At 42.9% G+C, this 26,316-nt stretch overlaps 1 protein-coding gene across 2 annotated transcripts in view; it reads right to left on the reverse strand.

Annotated features, from left to right (window-relative positions):
- Positions 1-450: 450 nt before the first annotated feature.
- Positions 451-26,316, reverse strand: part of LOC136886800 (uncharacterized) — a 40,872-nt gene continuing 15,006 nt past the window's right edge. Inside the window, exons 2-9 of one of the 2 annotated variants that reach the window (XM_068230628.1) lie at positions 22,434-22,649; positions 15,910-16,090; positions 14,155-15,690; positions 5,993-6,160; positions 4,220-4,338; positions 3,982-4,149; positions 1,382-1,538; positions 451-853 (exon numbers count right to left, since the gene is read on the reverse strand). In XM_068230628.1, the coding sequence (XP_068086729.1) occupies positions 639-853; positions 1,382-1,538; positions 3,982-4,149; positions 4,220-4,338; positions 5,993-6,160; positions 14,155-15,690; positions 15,910-16,090; positions 22,434-22,649 (2,760 nt within the window). In that variant the 3' untranslated portion in view covers positions 451-638. The remainder of the gene's footprint in view (positions 854-1,381; positions 1,539-3,981; positions 4,150-4,219; positions 4,339-5,992; positions 6,161-14,154; positions 15,691-15,909; positions 16,091-22,433; positions 22,650-26,316) is intronic. The other variant, XM_067159606.2, reaches the window with a different exon arrangement.

Here is a 26,316-nt window from a genome sequence, read left to right on the forward strand (position 1 = left end):
TGTCGCATGACTGGACTTACTGCTGGATCCAGTCTCGGTACCGGTACTGAACACTGTGTAATGTTTGGAGTGAGACTGCTGTCGCATGACTGGACTTACTGCTGGATCCAGTCTCGGTACCGGTACTGAACACTGTGTAATGTTTGGAGTGAGACTGCAGTCGCATGACTGGACTTACTGCTGGATCCAGTCTCGGTACCGGTACTGAACACTGTGTAATGTTTGGAGTGAGACTGCAGTCGCATGACTGGACTTACTGCTGGATCCAGTCTCGGTACCGGTACTGAACACTGTGTAATGTTTGGAGTGAGACTGCAGTCGCATGACTGGACTTACTGCTGGATCCAGTCTCGGTACCGGTACTGAACACTGTGTAATGTTTGGAGTGAGACTGCAGTCGCATGACTGGACTTACTGCTGGATCCAGTCTCGGTACCGGTACTGAACACTGTGTAATGTTTGGAGTGAGACTGCAGTCGCATGACTGGACTTACTGCTGGATCCAGTCTCGGTACCGGTACTGAACACTGTGTAATGTTTGGAGTGAGACTGCAGTCGCATGACTGGACTTACTGCTGGATCCAGTCTCGGTACCGGTACTGAACACTGTTTAACATTTGAAGTGGGCTGCAGTCGCATCATTTAAGGTAGTTTTGGATCCAGTCACGATACTTAGCCAGGTCCGTGAACACGACGTAATGCTTGGTATCGCACACTCTCTTCTCCTCCTTTGACACGCTGATGCTTACGAGTCCCCGCAGTCGCCACACCGTGGAGCCGTCTGCTTGCTGCTCAGGGAGAACCATCCCTCCTCCGCTGTCCCCGTTACACACGCTCGTCCCTGAAACAGATGCTACGCATGTCATCAGCACTGCATACACAGGAATGAGACGTGTGGGAAGGGCTTCCTGGCATGACTGTTAACTGTGACCTGGGAAGAAGCACGAATATATGATTTGTCTCAGGCAACCCAAGAGGCAAGTGGCAGAATCTGGGTGGAAAACGTCTGCGCTGCTCTGCTCATAATGTATTGAATATCAAATTTTTGTGCACATTTATAGCTACCAAAAAATAAGGTCATGTACCTGAAGTTCAAGAAAATGAAAGAAGAATGCTCCCAGTGGTTTAATTGGTGATATTTGAAGGTGCTCAAATATGTCAGCCCCATGTTGGCAGATTTAGTCCCACGTAAAAGAACTCCCACCAGGTCCCAGCACTTTGGCGTCTCCGAAATCCCTCAAAGTAGTTCGTGGGACGCAGAACCAATAACATTATAAATAAGTTTTCATGAAAAACAAGAGAAAGCATAATTCAAAGGAACTGGTTTGTTTTCTCCGTTTTTGCCGTAGGCACTACTCACAGATGAGAGCGAGAAACGTACCATTATTGAATCCAGCGCAGTAGGTCTTGTTGTTGGTGAAGTGGGAGAAGAACTCGGGGTAGCTCCACAGGCAGGACTGTTGGGACACGATGGGCATGCGGGCCATCATCAGCTGCTCCGTCACCCTGCTCTCCTCATCGAAGCCCCACCCTACCACCTGGAAACACAAGAGGTTCTTGGTCCTTATAGGCTAGCACACATAGGTTTCGCTGATGCTGCTGGTCTTCTGAGGACCGACACTGGTGCGTGCAGCTTCAGGGAATGTCAAGGTTCTGCTTACTCAGTACATGAACACCTGCAGTTTGTACATTTTATGTTTTGATTGACCAGTCGTGTGTACAGAGGAGTTGCCTGCCTGTTTTCATGTTTGTTCTTTGCCTTTTTATTATTGTTTATGTTAATATAGAGTGTGTCGTACATTTTCAAAATAATTCTTAGTAAGTGCGAATGTTACTTATTAACACTTATTCATCTTTTAATTAACTGTTTGAGTGCTTTTTTTTCTAATCCTGTTTGTGTAATTATAGTCAACAGTTGTATTATTATTATTATTATTAATAATAATAATAATATTAATGCGGTTTTTATAACATGCATTTTATTCCCTGGGTATTTCACTTTTTAATAACTGTGTGTTTGTTTATGTTTTATCTCACATTGTCATCCGAAATGCGATAACTATTTTTTTCGGATTTTATAACATTTATTTTATACTGAACAAGAGTATGGCTTAGTGCAGTTCTGTTCTAGTGTTGTGTTGTGTATCAGCTATTCGTTCTCCTTAACAACTCCTACTTCCAGTGAACTGTAAGTCGAATCTGAAGGTGCCCCTAACTCTACATGACCACGAGTCTTGTGAACTAATAGAAGAGCCCGAACTCATGCATCTTGGGTGCAATAATTGTGTTATGCGAACGACAATATTCTTACCCTTCTAACTTATTTAGCAACATCTATAAATGAATCGTTTGTTTCGGAAACGACACTTCTCCAACGTACCAAATTGTTTAGAAAACAGGAAAAACTGTCTATAGTGTATAATATCATTTCTATCCTTCCAATGTTTATTATACTTATTCTACTGTTAAAATTACTATGACAGATAGGTTGTTTGTATGAATTCGTCCAATACGGTCCTTTACAGACTTTGTTGAAAATGGTGGAGACATGCTGTTTCTGCAAGAAACACCATTAATGAGAATATAAGGAAGTGTAACATTGTTTTTAACGTCATTTCAATATCAAAGGGAACTATATTAAATAAAATACAAATTTTGTACTGAGGAAATACAGTGTTTAAACCCATTATTTAATAGTTATTTGTAAGACTTACTTATTTGCAGATATTATGATTAGACCACATTGTATAGAAAAATAAACAGAAGAATACTCCTTTTATGTCCCTTTCCAAAGTTCAAAATATATATAAAACAACACAATATAATACAAGTAACATTTAAGTCCCTTATCTTTGAACAATGCTTCTCACTTCTATTGCGCTGATGTTGTCCATGCAAACAGTTCATTATAAAACTCGTGGTGTTCTTCTGGTATGTAAGATTCCAACTTCTTTATGTCTGCTAATTTCTTTTCATTTAATGGAATACAGCCGTGTGGATAAGCAAGTCTAGTTGGTAACACAGGGAGAAATAGGCAACTTGAAAGTATGAACGCACAGTCCATCAATACAGACATGATTAGCCTCATACTGAAACTCCATAAACTGATTTAGATGAAACGCAACTTTTGCATCTCTTTTCACACCTCTTCCTAGCGACTCAACTCTCCAGGATAAGTGTTCTTTCTGCACAAAACGGAAAATTTCGTTCGCAACTGACAGGCAGAGATATATGGTAGAAGTGTTTTTTTCTGCACAAAATGGTAGCCCTTTGTGCATTAATCATGGCAGTATTAATAACTCATATAGTGTCAAAAAGTGGAGAAGTGCTGTTTCTGCAACAAATGATTCAAATGGAACACATCTCAATGTCGGTTGATGATGACAAGAATTACAATGGTTCATGACTATACCAAGAATTATATGCTCTAGGGGATATCGATGGCGCTTGTTAGCCGGCTAGGACTGCTTTGAGGTCCACTCAGCCTATGTGACCGTGAGATACCTGCCCCGGTCTAGAAACCGTCGCACTGACCACGCGTCACCAGTGTCCCGTTTGGTTTTCATTCTCAGTTCTGCCATTACTTGGCCCACGGTGTGATTTCTCCATGAACTCGTCAGCTTTTAAAACTTGCCATTAAAATTGAAGTGTTTTCCATGTAATTGACCGACCCTGTTCATCAGGCCAGGGAATACCCGAGCATTACTGCCTTCCATCCAAACAACGGAAGAGTGTGAGAGCACGCTTGCCACAAGATATACTCCTGTTGCCCACCTCCCATAATATAGGTGCGGGATATACATGACGGCAGGATATACTTCAATATCGTGAATAAAGATGTGTAGTGTTCACTTTGTTCTTTATTCCTCTTTTGTACTGTAGCTATAATTTGACAGTTAAATACTAAGATTTTGCATATAAAATTAGTTAATGTATAACAGTATTTAATTATCACAGATTAAGCAACAAAGTGATACTCACGTATCCCTCTCGTCCCTCGACGTCTCTCAGGTCCGTACTGTCTTCTCCCCACAGACAGACGGGGCGTACAAACTGGGTGTAGTCGACTGGACTGGAGAGGGTGAGCACGGCTACGTCAGAGCGGAAGTCGCTGCTGTTGTACTCCGGATGGACGTGAACCTCTGCCACCTGACAAGGACAGAGCAGCTGGTGAGTGTCGGTTCGAACTCGTTAGCACGGCTAGACTAGAGCAACTCACCTGTCTGTTCTGAACTCCCCCTTCGCTCCACAGTTTGAGGTGGTATTTGCCGAGATACACCACCAGATTGTCCGGGTCCAGTGGCCAGTTGCCTATCATCTTGGTCACGCAGTGAGCAGCTGAAACATCGGGCAGTTATCATTGCATGTGCTATAGGAGCTGACAGAGGAGTCAGTGACATGAAATCAATGACGTGATATATGATAGGGTGAAGTGTACTCCTGGGGGGGTGGTCAAGGCGATGGTTGAATCACCATGAACAGCGTAATTCTAGCGTTTAGTGGACTGCCGTGCTGGCCAACATTCTGATGCTGGACCAGCGGGACTCGAAGCAGCTAATCCTGGCCTAAGAGCACCTTCGTGATCAGAGCCACCAGGTGGAGAATAGCTAAACATGAGATGGCGACCAGACATTAGAGAGGGGTAGGCATTCTAGTGCTGCTGTTTCTTGGGGCATGAAGCAGTGAATGAAACCACGCCTGGCACAAGAAAATGGACAAGCTGCGCTATAAGAGGATCTTTTCGCACAGTTCTCCAGCCAATTTCCGAACATCATGGTGGAATGAAAACAGAAACGGTTGGGGTGAAATACCACAAAAGAGTTGTATATTTTGAAAAATTAAAAACTGAATATTTCTAAAATCTTCATGAACCATTACCATCAATAAGCAATTTCCCTTCTTCACGTTCAGCCAGGTCACAAAAAAATGGCACCTTCCCATTTTCCTTTGTCCAACCTCCCCCTGTGAGTGTCCCCTGTGTGTCCTATGAGCATGGATCGACAACCATGGGGCTTGTAGCTGAGATTCACTTAATCTATCTCGTCCGACCTCTGTTCTTTTTGGACCCCGACAGTGTTAGAGTATGATATAGATGTTGATTCCCATAGGGAATCTGAAATATTTGTCCTGAATGAGGAAATTTATAATACCAATATAAATGGTCCGTTATTGGACATTATAAATTTTCCAGCTAACTCATTCTTGGTTGCCAGGGTTTCGCCCTCGTGTGCTAGGGTGGGCTCATCAGTTGGTACCTAGCACACCTACCAATACGCTGGCTAGTGCATACCGTGGAGGCCACTGCGTAGGCTAACTGGAGCCACCGGCAGTGCCAATGCACTAAGAGACTGTCTCATCACTAAAAATTGATGCCCGCCCGGCAATCAGATGATATAGATGTTGATTCCCATAGGGAATCTGAAATATTTGTCCTGAATGAGTAAATTTATAATACCAATATAAATGGTCCGTTATTGGACATTATAAATTTTCCAGCTAACTCATTCCTGGTTGCCACCCTAGCACACGAGGGCGAAACGCTGGCAACCAGGAATGAGTTAGCTGGAAAATTTATAATGTCCAATAACGGACCATTTATATTGGTATTAAGTGTTAGAGTATTCGAGCCCTAGGGAGTCTTTCATTTTCATGACCGTTGTGGCCCTTGTCTTTCTTATTGAGATGAGGCCTCTTTGTCTCTCGCCATCCATCAGTAGTTCACATCACAGCCTGCACGGTTGTCAGATAAAACTATGTCACATTAATTTGAGGTGACCTTGTATGCATAAGACAAGTGTTCTTGTTCGAGTCATCAGTCCAACTCCCCATGCCACCCCTGTCCTGTGCTAACGTTTCCATTTCTACTGCATCTTACATCTGCTTGCTCTACCCCCAGCGTTCTTACACTGCCCTCAAAAACTAATTCAGCAAGTCTTGGATATTATTCTTTGTAGATTTAGCCAAATCGAAGTGGACTATCCCTGTGACTCACCTGTGACGACAGCTGATGAGCTGACCAGAGTTCCTCCACAGATGTAGGTCAGGTTGATTCCCTTGGCCCTGTAGAGCGCCGCGTGCCAAGGCCACTGCCCACGGGCGGTGCTCTGACCGTGCGTCACCAGCGGTGTTGCCGAGATGCTTATCTGACCGCATCTGCCATCTGTAACACAATTGTTCTTGTTGATTGGGTCATCAGTCCACAGAGCTACTACACAAGTGCGTCCTATCATTCTCCTCTCACCAATTCAGCATTCTTCTGTAACACCACATTTTTGAACTAGTTATTGTCCATGTGTTAAGAAATGACCAGGTGATGGGTATCTTGTACTGAACTAGGACTGTGGCAGGGAGGTTGAGGGGTGCTCATGGTGGTCTTAAACACAGCAAAATGCACTTTGAGAGGGTTGAATGCAAACAACAATAAATGGCGAGTGTCAATCAAATAGCGAATGAAACGGAAAACGAAGCAATTATGAAAGGTTTCAGAGACATACATTATCATTATAGACTGTTATGCCTTTCCGCGTTCAGTCTGCGAGTCTCTGTGAATTTACTAAACGTCGCCACAATCCTCGATTTGCAACTAGTGTTGTGGCCTCATTTAGTTCTATACCTCTTATCTTTAAATCGTTAGAAACAGAGTCTAACCATCGTCGTCTTGGTCTCACTCTACTTCTCTTACCCTCCATAACAGAGTCCATTATTCTCCTAGGTAACCTATCCTCCTCCATTCGCCTCATGACCCCACCACCGAAGCCGGTTTATGCGTACAGCTTCATCCATAGAGTTCATTCCTAAATTAGCCTTTATCTCCTCATTCCGAGTACCCTCCTGCCATTGTTCCCACCTGTTTGTACCAGCAATCATTCTTGCTACTTTCATGTCTGTTACTTCTAACTTATGAATAAGTTATCCTGAGTCCACCCAGCTTTCGCTCCCGTAAAGCAAAGTTGGTCTGAAAACAGACCTATGTAAAGATAGTTTCGTCTGGGAGCTGACCTCCTTCTTCCTTCTTACTACACCTTGATTCAATCTCACTTGCTACATTACCATCCTGGGAGAACACACAACCTAAATACTTGAAATTATCGACCTGTTCTAGCTTTGTATCACCAATCTGACATTCAATTTTGTTGAATTTCTTACCTACTGACATCAATTTAGTCTTCGAAAGGCTAATTTTCATACCATACTCATTGCACCTATTTTCAAGTTCCAAGATATTAGACTGCAGCCTTTCGGCACAGTCTGCCATTAAGACCAAGTCATCAGCATAGGCCAGACTGCTTACTACATTTCCACCTCACTGAATCCCTCCCTGCCATTTTATACCTTTCAGCAGATGGTCCATGTAAACTACGAACAGCAAAGGTGAAAGATTACAACCTTGTCTAACCCCTGTAAGTACCCTGAACCAAGAACTCATTCTACCATCAATTCTCACTGAAGCCCAATTGTCAACATAAATGCCTTTGATTGATTTTAATAATCTACCTTTAATTCCATAGTCCCCCAGTATAACGAACATCTTTTCTCTCGGTACCCTGTCATATGCTTTCTCTAGATCTACGAAACATAAACACAACTGCCTATTCCTCTCGTAGCATTTTTCAATTACCTGGCGCATACTGAAAATCTGATCCTGACAGCCTCTCTGTGGTCTGAAACCACACTGGTTTTCATCCAACTTCCTCTCAACGACTGATCGCACCCTCCCTTCCAAGATGCCAGTGAATACTTTGCGTGGTATACTAATCAATGAGATACCTCGATAGTTGTTGCAATCCTTCCTGTTCCCTTGCTTATAGATAGGTGCAATTACTGCTTTTGTCCAATCTGAAGGTACCTTACCAACACTCCACGCTAATTTTACTACTCTATGAAGCCATTTCATCCCTGCCTTTCCACTGTACTTCACCATTTCAGCTCTAATTTCATCTATTCCTGCTGCCTTATGACAATGGAGTTTATTTACTATTCTTTCCACTTCCTCAAGCATAATTTCACCAACATCATTTTCCTCCTCCCCACGAGTTTGGCTGTTTGCAACACCACCATGATGATTTCCTTTTACATTGAGAAGATGTTCAAAATATTCCCTCCACCTCGCCAGTGATTCCCTGGGATCTGTTATGAGTTCACCTGAATTACTCACAACACTGTTCATTTCCTTTTTCCCTCCCTTCCTAAGATTCTTTATTACTGTCCAGAAAGGTTTCCCTGCTGCTTGACCTAGCCTTTCCAGGTTATTACCAAAATCTTCCCATGACTTCTTTTTGGATTTAACAACTATTTGTTTCGCTCTGTTTCTTTCATCTACGTACAATTCCTTGCCTGCCTTGGCCCTTGTTTGGAGCCATTTCTGATAAGCCTTCTTTTTACGTTTACAAGCTGCTCTCATTTCATCATTCCACCAAGATGTTCGCCCTTTCCGAACTTTACACACAGTTGTTCCTAGGCATTCCCTTGCTGTTTCTACTACAGCATCCCTGTATGCCACCCATTCACTTTCTATATCCTGAACCTGCTTACTGTCTGCTGTTCGAAACTTCTCACTAATCATATCCATGTACTTCTGTATAATTTCCTCGTCCTGGAGATTTTCTACCCTTATTCGTTTGCAGGCAGATTTCACTTTCTCTACCCTAGGTCTAGATACTACAGGTCAGACAGTGGTCTGTATCATCGAAAATTCCCCGGAAAACTCGTACACTCCTAACAGATTTCCTGAATTCGAAGTCGGTTAAGATATAGTCTATTATGGATCTGGTACCCCTAGCCTCCCATGTGTAGCGGTGATTAGCCTTATGCTTGAAGAATGTATTCGTAACTGCCAAACTCATACTAGCACAGAAGTCCAGCAAACGCTTCCCATTCCCATTAGCTTCCATATCTTCCCCTCATTTACCAGTCACCCTTTCGTATCCTTCAGTTCTATTCCCAACTCTCGCATTGAAATCGCCCATTAGCACTATTCTATCCTTGCTGTTGACCTGACCACGATGTCACTCAATGCTTCATAAAACTTGTCAACTTCATCCTCATCTGCACCCTCACATGGTGAATACACGGACACAATTCTTGTCCTAATTCCTCCCACTGACAAATCTACCACATCATTCGCTCACTTACGTGCCTAACAGAAACTATGTTGCGTGCAATGGTATTCCTGATAAAGAGCCCTACCCCAGACTCTGCCCTTCCCTTTCTAACACCCGTCAAGTACACTTTATAATCTCCTATCTCTTCCTCATTATCTCCCCTTACCCGAATATCACTTACTCCTAGCACATCCAGATCATGTTTGTGGGTTACTGTAGTCACGTCCTAGTTCGTGAACCATGGGCAACGGCTGATTGGCCTAGTAAGTGGTCCTGAGAGTCGGGATACCAGTTGCTATGGAATGGGAATGGGCATCTCAGACATATTCTGTGTCGTGGCCCTCCTTGTGCTTAGGCGGCTAGGACTATACAATTCAGCGGTGGTCCATAACCCGTTAGAGGAGAGATCCTCACTTGGACTATGTGCAAGTAGGGTAGCATCGTGCTTCATGAATTTACCGATCTCAGAACACTTTAAGCAAGCCTCAGACCTATGGGAGTAACGGAATCCCACTCCCATTTGACAGGCGAGGGACTCCTTAGAAATTACAAGTGTAGTGAAGAAAACGAGCCATACTTCGTTTTTAAAAATGTATTTGAATTGCAGATCACATGTCGTCCATCCTGTCGAAGTACACGATAGATTCCCGTTGTGTTTTCGGCATTTTGATTGACAAAAGCGCTAATCCAGCAAAAAAATCATGCGGTTCCTTTTGTCTACAATGGTTCAGCATGACGTAGACTCAAATTCCTCGAGCCGTTGCTGGCAGTGTTGTTTTATTAGTTAAGGTATTATCCAAACAATTGATAGAATTTGCTTTGGATGGAGCTGCTACATACATTGGTGACAAATTATATCATTATACGTTGTTTGTGTCTGCAGTACAGATAACTTGTCTGTACCGCTCCATTTTTAAGTCTTTTATGGACACAAATTATGCACATTTTTTTGTGAATTGACTGAAATTGCTGTGACATTTGGACTAGTGATGGGATATTTGATTCATTTTACTGAATCGATTAATTTGATTTCATTCACGTGACTGAATCGATACAGTGATCCGATTCACGGCACATTGGTCACCGCTCCTCCTGCATCTGTGTAGTATGTGCTGGTAAGACAGCAGCAACAGCATTCAGTGCTCGCAGCTGCCATCTGGTGTTCATGCTATGAACTCCTTTCTTAGAAAAAATGCTAGTTACTCTAATACATCGAAGGTTTCCGGCGACGCAGGGTGGGAAAGGTTAGGATTAGCAAGGTAGCAGCCATGGCCTGAATTAAGGTACAGTCCCAGCATTTCCTCGTGTAAAAATGGGGAAACTACAGGAAACCATCTTAACAGCTGCCGACGGTGGGATTCGAACCCACCATCCCCCGAATGCAAGTGCATAGCCACACAATACTAACCGCACGTCCAACTCGCTCAGTCATTTTTGAAAATATGTATTTTTCTATCAGCTGAGGATTTTTTAAATCGTCATATTTTGTATAGGCTACCCGAGATGTAAAGTAGCCCGCTGGTTTTCTGATTCAACATACTGTTATTGCGTCTGTCCACATATGATTGAAGTCTTGTGCAACGATGTGACATATGAACTGAGAGAATACTGAGCCTTTCTTCCCAATATAGAACAGGTACTTTTGGGTGGTCGTGAGCATGACTCATAGTCATAGGGCAGGCTAGAGTCCAGTTTGTCAAATGTCAACTAAGTTATAATACTAAGATTCATTAAACTAATAAATAGTATAACCTAATAGCCTACCTACTTACTAGCTACTTCAGAATTATGTTGTGACTACCTTTTTAACACTGCAAATAAATCCATCTATTATTTAAACCTCCCTGTAAGAAGAGGACAGTGAATGCAAATGGGTATTATTTTCAAATGAGCTGAGCTCGAGAGTCCATTATAGCATACGATTCTTTCAGTGTAGCATGGCTCACTGTATGTCTCGCTGCAGCGGAAGCTCGACTCTCCGCCAGTGTGCAGTGTGATCAAAGTTTATACAAGGAGTAATTTTATACAAATTTATTCCACTAAAGTGTGGTTAAATACAGATGGAAATTATCAGAAATTACTCCTTGTATAAACTTTGATCAGCTATTTTTCAATACGGAATAATGACGAGAATAATGGTTTGTAGTGTGCAGTGTGCCGATAAGGAGCCATGTGTATCTTGTGTCTCGCTGAGCTGCGCTCGTTCACAATTCTTTCGATGTGCCATGATTCACTGTCTCGCTGCAGCGGAAGCTGGGCTCTCCGTGTGTCCAGTGAGCCGATAAGGAGCCATGTGTATCATGTGTCTCACTGAGGTGCACTCGTTCACGATTCTTTCGATGTGCCATGATTCACTGTCTCGCTGCAGCGGAAGCTCGGCTCTCCGTGTGTCCAGTGAGCCGATAAGGAGCCGTGTGTACCATGTGTCTCACTGAGCTGCGCTCGTTCACGATTCTTTCGATGTGCCATGATTCACTGTCTCGCTGCAGCGGAAGCTCGGCTCTCCACGTGTCCAGTGAGCCGATAAGGAGCCGTGTGTATCATGTGTCTCACTGAGCCGCGCGATTCTTTCGATGTGCCATAATTCACTGTCTCGCTGCAGCGGAAGCTCGGCTCCCCGTCAACGTCCAGTGAGGGCGCCACTCAGCACTGTCCGCTGGGAGTAAGCTGAATCGTGTGCCATGAGCTCGCCGTTCCTGTGAATCGATACACTGCTTCAAATAATGCATTCAGTAGCCAACACTAATTGGGACTTTAACTACCGTAAGAGTTGTGATGTCAAGTTATTCATCGCTTGTTCATTATTTTACAAATTGCCTTCACGTGGCTGAGCAATATTTTCTGAATTCCTACTTCATGGAATTTCATCCCTGAACTGGTTCTACTTTCCCTGTATCTGTGTCTTGAGAGCTGCCAACATTGGGGTTTGAACGCACCATGCAAGCATAAACCGATCACCAAATAACAAGGACTTTACTATCTTATTGTGTGCTTGAGTATCACATGTGCCGTTTCTCCTGATTTGGGCCTACTTTGCTGGTTTGTCTTTCTTCTCTAACCTTGACTCTTATGTCATCGATTGTTGTTTGGCTTGGTGTTATTTAGTAGCATATTTTTCCACGAAGTCTGCTGGTCAGAGTTTTCACGGGAAACAGACGTTGTTTCTGCGGTAAAGCTGAATTTGAAGTATCAAGTTCTTTCACTCCCGTAACCGTCAAGAAGAATTGTCGAGCTGTAGAAAATAGTCAGTTACAGTGAATCCCTCTCCATGAAGCGCAGCCCAGCAGTATTTTATATCATAGTCTGGCGCGACTCCTTGGCGTTGAGAGGGAGATTTTAATCACGTCTAATTAATTCTTCTGTCTCGGGAACTGGGCGTTTGTGTTTGTCCCAACACTTTCCAACCACCACAGAAAAGGGTTGGCGTCAGGAAGGCCCGTAAAACAAGGCCAAATCTACACAGTTCGACCCCACAAGTGTGGGAAAAGAAGAAGAAGAAGAAGTAGTCAGTTGGAAACTCCTTGTCAATAATGTTACCTTTGCAATGTATAATTAGCGCGAATGGTGTAGTTGAACAGGGAACAGGCAAGCCTTGGAAAAGTTCACACTCATGTCATTTTGAAGTAAATCTAAGAACTGAATAGAGAGCACAAAGTACTATTTCTCTATGTAATGCTCACCTGAACTGCGTGAGGTACACAACACTTTTAATGATTGAGACAAGGAGCAGAAAGGTGCCCTATGGCCAGCCACTTCACAATGTATCACCACTCCAGCCTACGGTATACGAGGGCTAGCAGTTACCCACCGCTTCGCTTGCGTGGATTTCCTAACTTGGTAAAAGTAATCATTCCTCGCTGCTGTACTCGGACATTATCTGAAAATCCCTAAAGTATAAAAACTCGCTGAAAAATGAATTTCATTTACCCCCAGAAACTCTTTGTAAACCACGTTTCTGGTATTGCCTTTTGGGACTATGGTGTCTATGCAACATAGAACTGTACATGTGAGACACAGTCTTCTCTCAAGTTGAAAAAGAAAAGTTTCTTTATTTTTAAAGGAGATTCCAAATACCAATTTTCATGTCTGTAACATCTTCAGTTTTTCAGATATAGGTATCCTCGTAAGAAATAATTCTACTCTTTTCACTTCTTTTCACTCCCGATAAGTGCCTTTTCCGAAAGCAAAAAGAAAATAATTGTTCCTATAATTTTAAAGGTCTTTCCAGATATCAAGTTTCACATCTGTGACATGTTATGTTTTTGACATATGAAGTAGATACACCGGTACTCATTAAAAAAATTCACCTGCTTTTTTTACAATTATTTTCACCTCCTTAAATATATTTTCCGAAAATAAAAAACACATGTTCCTGTACTTTTAAAGATCACAAATACCAGTTTTCATGTCTGTAACATATTCAGTTTTTGATATATAAGTATCCTCATAAAAATAATTCAACTTCTTTTTTTACCCCCTGCCCCCCAAAAAAGAGTGTGTTTTTCAGTATTTTTAAAGGACATTCAAAATACCAATTTTCATGTTTCCAACATCTTCAGTTTTTGAGATATAAGTATCCTTATAAAAGGTATTCAGCCCCTTTTGCATCTGTTTTCACCCCCCTCACATCCACTTAAAGGGATTTTCCGAAAACAAAAAATATGTGTTTCTTAATTTTTAAAGGAGATTCCAAATACCAATTTTTATGTCTGTAAACTTTTAAGTTTTTGAGATATACTCATTTAAACAATTCACCCTCGTAGCGACGGAATACCCAAGAATCCTCCCTTAGTGAGCACCTACATTCTAATATCAATGTATCCCCAAAATTTCATTTCTTTACGTCCAGTTGTTTTGGCTCGGCGATGATTGATCAGTTAGTCAGTCAGTCAGGAGAAAAACCAGGTAAGTCTCCATCCTTCAGAACTCAGAAAACATTAAACAAACAAAAAGTTACCAAATCATATGCGTTGAATAACTGAAGTTGGGAATGAAGTAAACAGTGTATGATGACCCTTCATGTGAGGAATGCGAGGAGAAATAACAGTGTTACCTGAGACATCTGGAGTTGAGTCCTCTCTGTCAGGTCGTCCTGTGGATGCGTCGAACCACTCCACGTCTCTGTCTGGCGGGCGATCACCTGTGCTCTGTGACGTTGGCCTCCTCGTACCTCCATTGTTACTTGAATCGTCATTGCCACTAGGACGTCTTGTGGTTGATGGTATTTTAACTTCATCACTGCCATAGTTGTTATTTGGTCGCCTGGTTGAATTTTGAACTTCACCACCTGATCGCCTAGTTGTAGATGAAGTCTGATATTCATTACCACCTGTCTTCTTTGTTGAAGGATTTTTAAATTCACCGTCATAACCAACACTTGGTTGCCTTGTTGACGGTTGTCCTCCAGTGTCTATATGACTATCATAGCCGCTGCTTGGATGCCTTGTTGGTGGTTGTCTTCCACTGTCTATGTCGCTATCGTAGCCACCACTAGGACGTCTTGTTGGCGGTTGTCTTCCACTGTCTATGTCGCTATCGTAGCCACCACTAGGACGTCTTGTTGGCGGTTGTCTTCCACTGTCTATGTCGCTATCGTAGCCACCACTAGGACGTCTTGTTGGCGGTTGTCTTCCACTGTCTATGTCGCTATCGTAGCCACCACTAGGACGTCTTGTTGCTGGCTGTCGTCCACTGTCTATGTCGCTATCGTAGCCACCACTAGGACGCCTTGTTGGTGGTTGTCTTCCACTGTCTATGTCGCTATCGTAGCCACCACTAGGACGTCTTGTTGGCGGTTGTCTTCCACTGTCTATGTCGCTATCGTAGCCACCACTAGGACGTCTTGTTGGCGGTTGTCTTCCACTGTCTATGTCGCTATCGTAGCCACCACTAGGACGTCTTGTTGGCGGTTGTTTTCCACTGTCTATGTCGCTATCGTAGCCACCACTAGGACGTCTTGTTGCCGGCTGTCGTCCACTGTCTATGTCGCTATCGTAGCCACCACTAGGACGTCTTGTTGCTGGTTGTCTTCCACTGTCTATGTCGCTATCGGAGCCACCACTAGGACGTCTTGTTGCCGGCTGTCGTCCACTGTCTATGTCGCTATCGTAGCCACCACTAGGACGCCTTGTTGGTGGTTGTCTTCCACTGTCTATGTCGCTATCGTAGCCACCACTAGGACGCCTTGTTGGTGGTTGTCTTCCAGTGTCTATGTCGGTATCATAGCCACCACTAGGACGTCTTGTTGCCGGCTGTCGTCCACTGTCTATGTCGCTATCGTAGCCACCACTAGGACGCCTTGTTGGTGGTTGTCTTCCACTGTCTATGTCGGTATCATAGCCACCACTAGGACGTCTTGTTGCCGGCTGTCGTCCACTTTCATACCCACCACCTGGTCGTTCGTCATTGTAGGCGCTGTAGTCTGTGGTCGTCTTCCATGAAGAGGACAACTCGTTAGGACGAAATGATTGCGACAGAGACGCTTGGTAGCCACTGTCAATCTCTACAGGTTCTGCAGGCTCGAGACCAGTCTCTAGCTCTGATGGACGCCACGGTCTGTCTGCATCCGGAGTCTTGTGGTAGATGTTGGCTGTGACACAGAACGTAATGAGTACGTAAGTAAATGGAAGAGGAGAGGAGGACAGTCAGTAGCTAGGAACAAGTAATGGCTCTCTTCTCATCAATCCCACTTCCAGTATCAAGACTGAAGCTCGGGAGTAGAAATGACGAGGAGAGAGCACATCGCAGTAGGAGGAGAACAGAGGAATTCAGTTTGAAGAGATGAGGTCAGTAGGTGGGTCCACTTTACCTTGTAAAGGACAGATCTGTCTACCGTTGAGAGCAATCGTGTCCACAACAGGAATCTCCCGGTTCTCGGAGAACTTCACAAAGATCCTTACTGAAATGGGTGGTCCAGGAACAATCTTCTTCTCCAGGTTTAGAATTGTGAACCTCTGATTATCGCTGGTTGTCACTTCACCCTCCCAGTTCTGAAACACAGGATGAGATACTGTCAGCCATACAGTCTCCCGCATCCATTGAACAGGGGCAAACCACAAGAATAGTATAATGGCCATGCCAGTTTGAGAGGGACTGGTGACTTCACCTCTTCGACTCTGTGGAGCACTTTGATTGGAAAAACAGAGAGAGGAAAAAACAGTCGAAAGTGACGTGAAGAAGTAGATTTCCTGTTAGAGATAATTAGAATACATACATTATCGTTATAGACTGTTATCCCTTTCAGCGTTCAGTCTGCAAGCCTCTGTGAATTTACTAAACGTCGCCCCAATCCTCGATTTGCAACTAGTGTTGTGGCCTCATTTAGTTCTATACCTCTTATCTTTAAATCGTTAGAAACAGAGTCTAACCATCGTCGTCTTGGTCTCACTCTACTTCTCTTACCCTCCATAACAGAGTCCATTATTCTCCTAGGTAACCTATCCTCCTCCATTCGCCTCATGACCCCACCACCGAAGCCGGTTTATGCGTACAGCTTCATCCATAGAGTTCATTCCTAAATTAGCCTTTATCTCCTCATTCCGAGTACCCTCCTGCCATTGTTCCCACCTGTTTGTACCAACAATCATTCTTGCTACTTCCATGTCTGTTACTTCTAACTTATGTATAAGATATCCTGAGTCCATCCAGCTTTCGCTACCGTAAAGCAAAGTTGGTCTGAAAACAGACCGATGTAAAGATAGTTTCGTCTGGGAGCTGACTTCCTTCTTACAGAATACTGTTGATCGCAACTGCGAGCTCACTGCATTAGCTTTACTACACCTTGATTCAATCTCACTTACTATATTACCATCCTGGGAGAACACACAACCTAAATACTTGAAATTATCAACCTGTTCTAGCTTTGTATCACCAATCTGACATTCAATTTTGTTGAATTTCTTACCTACTGACATCATTTAGTCTTCGAGAGACTAATTTTCATACCATACTCATTGCACCTATTTTCAAGTTCCAAGATATTAGACTGTAGGCTTTCGGCACAGTCTGCCATTAAAACCAAGTCGTCAGCATAGGCCAGACTGCTTACTATATTTCCACCTAACTGAATCCCTCCCTGCCATTTTATACCTTTCAGCAGATGATCCATGTAAACTATAAACAGCAAAGGTGAAAGATTACAGCCTTGTCTAACCCCTGTAAGTACCCTGAACCAAGAACTCATTCTACCATCAATACTCACTGCAGCCCAATTGTCAACATAAATACCTTTGATTGATTTTAATAATCTGCCTTTAATTCCATAGTCCCCCAGTATAACGAACATCTTTTCCCTCGGTACCCTGTCATATGCTTTCTCTAGATCTACGAAACATAAACACAACTGCCTATTCCTCTCATAGCATTTTTCAATTACCTGGCGCATACTGAAAATCTGATCCTGACAGCCTCTCTGTGGTCTGAAACCACACTGGTTTTCATCCAACTTTCTCTCAACGACTGATCGCACCCTCCCTTCCAAGATGCCAGCGAACTTTGCCTGGTGCACTAATCAGTGAGATACCTCGATAGTTGTTGCAATCCTTCCTGTTCCCTTGCTTATAGATAGGTGCAATTACTGCTCTTGTCCAATCTGAAGGTACCTTACCAACACTCCATGCTAATTTGACTACTCTATGAAGCCATTTCATCCCTGCCTTCCCACTGTACTTCACCATTTGAGGTCTAATTTCATCCATTCCTGCTGCCTTATGACAATGGAGTTTATTTACCATCCTTTCCACTTCCTCAAGAGTAATTTCACCACCATCATTTTCCTCCTCCCCATGAGCTTGGCTGTTTGCAACACCACCAGGAAGATTTCTTTTTATGTTGAGAAGATGTTCAAAATATTCCCTCCACCTCTCCAATGATTCCCTGCGATCTATTATGAGTTCACCTGAATTACTCAAAACACTGTTCATTTCCTTTTTCCCTCCCTTCCTAAGATTCTTTATTACTGTCCAGAAAGGTTTCCCTGCTGCTTGACCTAGTCTTTCCAGGTTATTACCAAAATATTTCCACAACTTCTTTTTGGATTCAGCAACTATTTGTTTCGCTCTGTTTCTTTCATCTACGTGCAAATCCCTGTCTGCCTCGGCCCTTGTTTGGAGCCATTTCTGGTAAGCCTTCTTTTTACGTTTACAAATTTATAAACTTTATAGATTTTAAACGCTTATCCAGTCAACATGCGACAGTTGGTCACAGAAGTGGGATGAGGATCGGATAAGCCCCGGAAGATTATATTGGACGCTTGGCACACCGGGAGGCGGGACATCTCAGGGAGCTTAAGGAACTAATACGGGTTCTGGGACATCTTCACTGCTACTGGAGGTGATTATGGAAGGACGGATAGAGTGTACCATTGCATAAACACTGGCAAAGCCACCCCAACCCGGCAGCCACCTCGTAGAGTACCCCTGGCTAAGAAGGCAGAAATCGACCAGATGCTAGATGACATGAAGCAGTGAAGAGTCATTGAGGAGTCGAACAGCCCGTAGTCGTTGCCGGTTGTCCTGGTGAAGGAAAGGAATGCTGAGCTTCGTTTTGGTGTAGATTACCGCAAGGAACATCATCACGAAGGACTGTTTCCCGTTACCTCAGATAGATGACATCCCGGACATGTTATCTGGAACTCGGTGGTTTTCAACTATGGACTTGAAGTCTGGATATTGGCAAGTAGCGCTCCATCCGGAAGATAAAGAGAAGACAGCATTCTCAACTGGACAAGGGCTGTACCATTTCATCGTGATGCCCTTCGGTCTCTGCAACGCGGTTTTCTATCCTTCCTTCAACAGCAGAAATACGGCTCCTAAGATTTCCCTCGACGGCAGATATACGGCTTTCAAAGTTTCCTTCAAAGTTAGAAATCCTCCCCTCAACCTGTTGTTTTATGCCAGAAACTTGGATTTCCACCCACCCCCCCCCCCTCCTTGAGGTCTCCTTCCAGCTGGCTTACTCTGGTATCGATCTGTTCAACCTGTTCCAGTTTTGACCTGATGTCCAATATCTGTTGCATTAATTGATCGTTGCCGTCGCTAATTTGCGATGAAATTTTGTCATTTAGGGTTGAAATTTTTGTTTCTAGGCCCTGTTCAATTTTTTAAACCTGCGCATACACTTGTGATATTTGTCCGATTAAAACTGAGTTAGATTGAGGAATTATGCCTGAAAGTTTGTCATTTTGTCATCGGGTTTGTTATTCTGTTTGTTGAGTGCCTGGATCGTAGTCATTATGTTAGAACACATTTCGGTCAATTCGTCAGCATCTTTGTTGACTTCGATGCAAAACTTTCCCTGATCTCCTCCCTTCTCCACGAGATCTTCCTGTTAGTCGGGAGATTCCTCTTGGTAAGTTTGTCTTTGAGCTGTTTGAGTGTCATATTCTCTAAAATTACTTGCATTTTGAACTACTACACTCGTATTCACTGGTAAATTTTTACGTCCTGTCACGGTCGCCACAAAGACGTACACGAGATGCTGTCAGTTGGTACAATTAATTTTATTCACATATATACACAATTTAACACGCACATAACCTTAATCACAGTATCACAACAGACACTTCACTTTTACCGTCAAGACTGTCTCCTTATATGTGTGTCTGGCGAGAAAGCTACGTTACAAAAAGTATCTCCACTGTTCCCGTGCCTATACCATTCTGGAAGTTACAGTGTGTTTCACAATTATGAATTATATATACAGGTAAGAATAAATTATAATATTAATTGACAGGTATTTACATTAACTGATATAAATGTCTATATACAGTGCCTCATTCATGACATAACCTCAAAAACAGCACAATCAAATCGTCCGTACATATAACTTAACTACGTGAATAATACAATTACTAATACTAAATGGATATACACTTCATAGCTATACATACGAGTAATAATAATAATAATTCGTTCGTACAATAATAATAATCATAATAATTCGAGCTCGATATCTGTATTAGTTACCCATGGGTAAGAGAACATTGTTTTCAAGTTATACCTGATATCGCACTTGCGTCAGCATCTCAGAAAGGTGGTTTCGGTGCACCAGAATGACTGGGACAAGAGGGTCCCATTCTTCTTGATGGCCTATCGAGCGTCCACCCATGATACCTGCCAATATGGTCTTCAGAAGGGAGCTCCGCCTGCCATGGGATCTAATGTTCGGGTCGACACCAGACCAGCAGCAGCCAGCGACGGACTATGTATGGGAGTTGGTGGGCCCAACAACATCTGAGGGTGGCTACGACCTGCGGGTTTCCAGGCGATTAATGGAATTGCTGTGAATGAAAAGAGGAGCATCAACTAGAAGAGACCATTGTGCATTGAGAATGAAGCTGAACTTGTTGCTTGCATACATAATACTGGTAAAGTTTTGGATAGGGTGCTATATCTTCTTCTATTCCACAATTTTGCTTTAAATATCTTTCCAGCTCATCTGCTGGAGTACGACCATCATCAACATTAGCCCACAAAGCAGGTTGTGCTATAGTCGTGGAGTCTGATGATTCGGAAACATTAGAATGCTCCTCATTCATGCACACCTTGTTCATCATAAGGTTTTTTAATCTAATGAGGAAAAGACAAAATCAGTGTGACTACTTTAATGTGTACATAAAGTTCACCGCAGATCATACAGCATAAAAAATTAACGTCTTTCCCATCACTGTCAACTACAGGCTTGAATGCTGACCTAATATGACTTTCAAGTTTAGGATCCGGTTTAGAAGTCTTGTATGTGTGGGTTCCTAGTTCGTTGTTTTTTTTAAAAATATTTTCTTGCCGTGGTTTCTTTTCTTTTGGAACCACAGTCCACATTCAGGATAAATGGGAAAGTCAAACAGAAAACGACAGCAAACACTCGACTGTAATGCAACGCACTCTGCTGACAACGCAGTACAGAAGTCAGCTCATAGAACAACAGCGCTGTCCTTGGCTCACCGCACTTCCCGCGATGACGTCCTGGGCTTTGTATGTTCGAGCCTTTCATGGCCTGGGCCGCTGTACAGGACTCTGGTATGTTCCGAGCTGTCAGTGGAGAATAACATCGGTAGACAAATAAGCGTGAAAGTTGAAATTCAGGGTGACAAATACTGTGTTCTCTTGTAGGGAAAGGAATTAGGGATTGAAATAATTCGACAAGGGAGATGTTCAATACATTTCCAACTTCTTTTTTTTTTTTTAATATTAGGTAAATAAATTATACGCAATGGGGCACCTGGGTGACTGATAAGTTGGGATTGATTGAATTGTCTGTTTTTATTACACAATGGTGTCTGTGTTCCCCTCTTCTCCTCCACGAAATGAACAGAAACTCACTTCGTCCCACACTGCTCCACTACTCCTGTACTTTATTACGTCATCTTCTGTTTTCACAAGCAGAGTAATTCAAGCCGGTCAACACGGTTCATGTACTGTACCACAAGAGCCCTCGTACGTCTCCTCTGGCTTGTGCTATTATATAGTGACCTGTCGCAGCAACAGCTGCGGACAAAGACTAAAAGTGAAACTTGTGATACAGAGAGTGTGAGAAAAGTACCAGAAAATATTCGGAGCTCCAGTTTGCCTTTAAACTTATACTTCCATTATGACTATACATATGCAGTTTTTGAACCTTGGCAGTCTTCTTGTGTACGGTTCTTTTAATTTTGACATCCCTTGAACCTTAACTCTACTAAATGGCGCATGGCTGAAAACGCACCAAGATAAGTGAATACCTATTTTGTCAAAACTTTGACCCTGTGCTTTGTTAATGGTCATCGCGAACCAAGACGTGACGGGAACTGCCTGTTTTAAATCTGAAAGGCAGGTTACTGTCAGTAGACACCAAATCAGTTCTAGGTAGATAAATTACGTGATTGTTGGAAGGACCTGTAATGACTTGTCATACATTTCTCTGTCATATGCAGACCAACGTGGAGGCATTCCAGATGGCAGCATCGCGTGTTACAGTCATCAGTTGCTCTGTTATAAGTCTATACAATGACCAAGAAATGAATCGTTACTTACGAAGTCATTGGGAACCCTTATTATATCATATCCCATTGCACTTTTAATTTCATTATTTCCTAATTGTAGAAGCCATGCTGTGAATTTCTTTTTGGAAGGCTCTGCATGCATATTTGTTTTCAAGTGCAATACTTTAATTTTTGGCCATATTTCAGCATTCTGGGTACACCCCTCAATGATTTCACTAACATTAGCCGAGACAAAGGACTTAATGAAATAAATAATATTTGTCTAGTAATCCTGAGATGGATGATGTACAGTATAATACATAGCTGTTAGTTTTTCAGTTTTCACACAATAAAACAGTCAGGACTGTATTACTTACTCCCATGATGTGGGCTGGTCGACTGAGTTTGACGTCCAGCCTCAGTCCCGTCAGCGGGGCGTCTGTCGTCACCAGCACCACCCCGTACCAGCGGTCTCGTTCTGCCGTTCGACCCTCGTAAGAGAACACGCTGGGACACGGGGAGGGCGGGAGCTGCTCCGAGCTCTGAGCTGTCGGCAGCAAGCATCTGAGCAGTACCACCAGCACGGACAACCACTGAAACAACATACAAGGTACAGGAAACAAACGGACAAGTTGTCTGCAACAAACACCTGTTCCAATGGTACCAAAACGTTGATGCCGGCATGTGTCCATTCTATTACATACAGACCTCGGACATCACAGCGCTCGCAATCACAGGAGCCGGTATTTGTGCCACATTGAAATATCAATGCAAGTTCCTATACGGAAATGGATAAATAAATTACGTTATAAAGAACGAATTCTGGTTTCATGAAAGAAAATTATCTAACAGGATATAATTTAAAGACTGAAGTGAGATATATATTTTGCTTTTGTTTTCCTGTCTGAATGCTGAAGGTTAGATTTGTCTTTTTCCTCATTTAAAAAATATTGTATTGGCACATCAAGGCATGCTCAACCTTTTGGTGCCATTCCTGAAAGATCCAACATGCCGTGGCTCGGACAGCGGTCGATATCACAAATCGGAGAACTGAAGGATACAAAAGGATGATTGGTAAATGTGGGGAAGATATGGAAGCCAATAGGAATGGGAAGCGATTGCTGGACTCCTGTACTAGTATGGGATTAGCAGTGACAAATACAATCTTCAAGCATAAGGCTATTCACTGCTACAGATGGGAGAGTAGGGGCATTAGACTCATAATAGACTATCTCTTGACCAACTTCGAATTCAGGAAATCTGTTAGGAATAGCGGGTATTTGGGGATTTTTCAATGATACAGACCACTATCTGATTTGTAGTGGACTAACTGTCTCTTAGGCCTAGGATAGAGAAGGTGAAATCTGTCTGCAAACGAATAAGGGTAGAAAATCTCCAGGACAAGGAAATTAGACAGAAGTACATGGAAATGATTAGTGAGAAGTTTCGAACAGTAGACAGTAAGCAGGTTCAGAATATAGAAAGTGAATGGGTGGCATACAGGGATGCTGTAGTAGAAACAGCAAGGGAATGCCTAGGAACAACTGTGTGTAAAGATGGGAAAAGGCGAACATCTTGGTGGAATGATGAAATGAGAGCAGCTTGTAAACGTAAAAAGAAGGCTTATCAGAAATGGCTCCAAACAAGGGCCGAGGCAGACAGGGATTTGTACGTAGATGAAAGAAACAGAGCGAAACAAATAGTTGTTGAATCCAAAAAGAAGTCATGGGAAGATTTTGGTAACAACCTGGAAAGTCTAGGTCAAGCAGCAGGGGAAACCTTTCTGGACAGTAATAAAGAATCTTAGGAAGGGAGGGAAAAAAGAAATGAACAGTGTTTTGAGTAATTCAGGTGAACTCATAATAGATCCCAGGGAATCACTGGAAAGGTGGAGGGAATATTTTGAACATCTTCTCAATGTAAAAGGAAATCATCATGGTGGTGTTGCGAACAGCCAAACTCGTGGGGAGGAGGAAAATGATGTTGGTGAAATTATGCTTGAGGAAGTGGAAAGGATAGTAAATAAACTCCATTGTCATAAGGCAGCAAGAATAGATGAAATTAGAGCTGAAATGGTGAAGTATAGTTGGAAGGCAGGGATGAAATGGCTTCATAGAGTAGTAAGATTAGCATGGAGTGTTGGTAAGGTACCTTCAGATTGGGCAAAAGCAGTAATTGCACCTATCTATAAGCAAGAGAACAGGAAGGATTGCAACAACGATCAAGGTATCTCATTGATTAGTATACCAGGCAAAGTATTCACTGGCATCCTAGAAGGGAGGGTGCGATCAGTCGTTGAGAGGAAGTTGGATGAAAACCAGTGTTTCCAGACCACAGAGAGGCTGTCAGGATCAGATTTTCAGTATGCGCCAGGTAATTGAAAAATGCTACGAGAGGATCTAGAGAAAGCATATGACAGGGTACCAAGGGAAAAGATGTTCACCATACTGGGAGACTATGGGATCAAGGGTAGATTATTAAAAGCAATCAATGGCATTTATGTTGACAATTGGGCTGCAGTGAGAATTGATGGTAGAATGAGATCTTGGTTCAAGGTACTTACAGGGGTTAAACAAGGCTGTTATCTTTCACCTTTGTTGTTCGTAGTTTACATGGATCATCTGCTGAAAGGTATAAAATGGCAGGGAGGGATTCAGTGAGGTGGAAATGTAGTAAGCAGTTTTGCCTATGCTGACGACTTGGTCATAATGGCAGACTGTGCTGAAAGCCTGCAGTCTAATATCTTGGAACTTGAAAATAGGTGCAATGAGTATGGTATGAAAATTAGCCTTTCGAAGACTAAATTGATGTCAGTAAGTAAGAAATTCAAGAGAATTGAATGTCAGATTGGTGATACGAAGCTAGAACAGGTCGATAATTTCAAGTATTTAGGTTGTGTGTTCTCCCAGGATGGTGATATAGTAGGTGAGATTGAATCAAGGTGTAGTAAAGCTAATGCAGTGAGCTCGCAGTTGTGATCAACAGTATTCTGTAAGAAGGAAGTGAGCTCCCAGACGAAACTATCTTTACATTGGTCTGTTTTCAGACCAACTTTGCTCTATGGGAGCAAAAGCTGGGTGGACTCAGGATATGTTATTGATACGTTTTTTTAAAATGCTATTTGTTCGGGGCGTCAACCTATAGAGATCTTTTGGCACTACTTGCACCATATGATATGAACCTGCGTGTAATTGGAATGTAGGAAGTGTAGTGTTGAATATGAGGAAAGGAACGTTAAGGATGACACAAACACCCAGTCCCCAGGCCAAGGATATTAATCATTTACAATTAAAAGACCTGATCCACCAGGAATCGAACCCGGGTCGGCCGGGTGTCAGGCAGATGCGTTGCCCCTTACACCGCGGGGCCGGACTATTGATGAGGTAGAAGTAACAGGCACGAAAGTAGCGAGAATGGTTACTGGTACAAACAGGTGGAAACAATGGCAGGAGGGTACTCAGGCTAAGCTACGAATTAACTCAGTGGATCAAGCTGTATAGTGGTGAGGCGAATGGAGGAGGACATCTTCCCTTGGAGAATAATGGACTCTGTTAGAGAAGTAGCGGTATAGAACTGAATGAGGCGACAGCACTAGTTGCAAATAGACGATTGTGGCGACGTGTAGTAAATTCACGGAGGCTTTGCAGACTGAACGCTGAAAGGCCTAACGGTGTAAAGTGAAGATGGGTGTGGCCCTCTCTTCCCACATTATAAGATACAACTATTAACAATGCCAGTAGAAAAAATGATAGTGATGGACAATGATGATGATGATAAGTGAATCCTTAATACTTAGTAGCTACTTCACTGGACAGTAATGTTCATGTTCCTTGTAGTCACTTCTGATAACTCTTGTACTTATAACATCAGATATTTATGGTGTGGCGTTGAGCACCCGAAGTGTCCTAGGATGTTTTTTCTGTTGGCTACGTGTGTGCGTGTGTTTTTTTTAAATGATGTGTATCCCCTTGTCGAGTAATGCCACGCCCCCGTCCCACGGACACTCCATATCAACGCTATGGCTTTTGGAAATTTAGCAATCTGATGGTGCTTTTTTCTACTTCGCACCAATGGCTAACCGCAGTGTCGGACATGACCGCCAGGCATTACGAGGGAAACTGCACAAAGGCAGTTGATTACAACCAAACGCAGCACACATCTTACCACTCGCTCCAAACACATGAACATTGTAAGATGCCCAATACATACTTCAATATACCGGGTGTGCGGTTAGCTGTGAGCTTGTATCCGGGAGATAGT

Source organism: Anabrus simplex, chromosome X, assembly GCF_040414725.1.
Source record: "Anabrus simplex isolate iqAnaSimp1 chromosome X, ASM4041472v1, whole genome shotgun sequence".
NCBI classification, from domain to species: domain Eukaryota; kingdom Metazoa; phylum Arthropoda; class Insecta; order Orthoptera; family Tettigoniidae; genus Anabrus; species Anabrus simplex.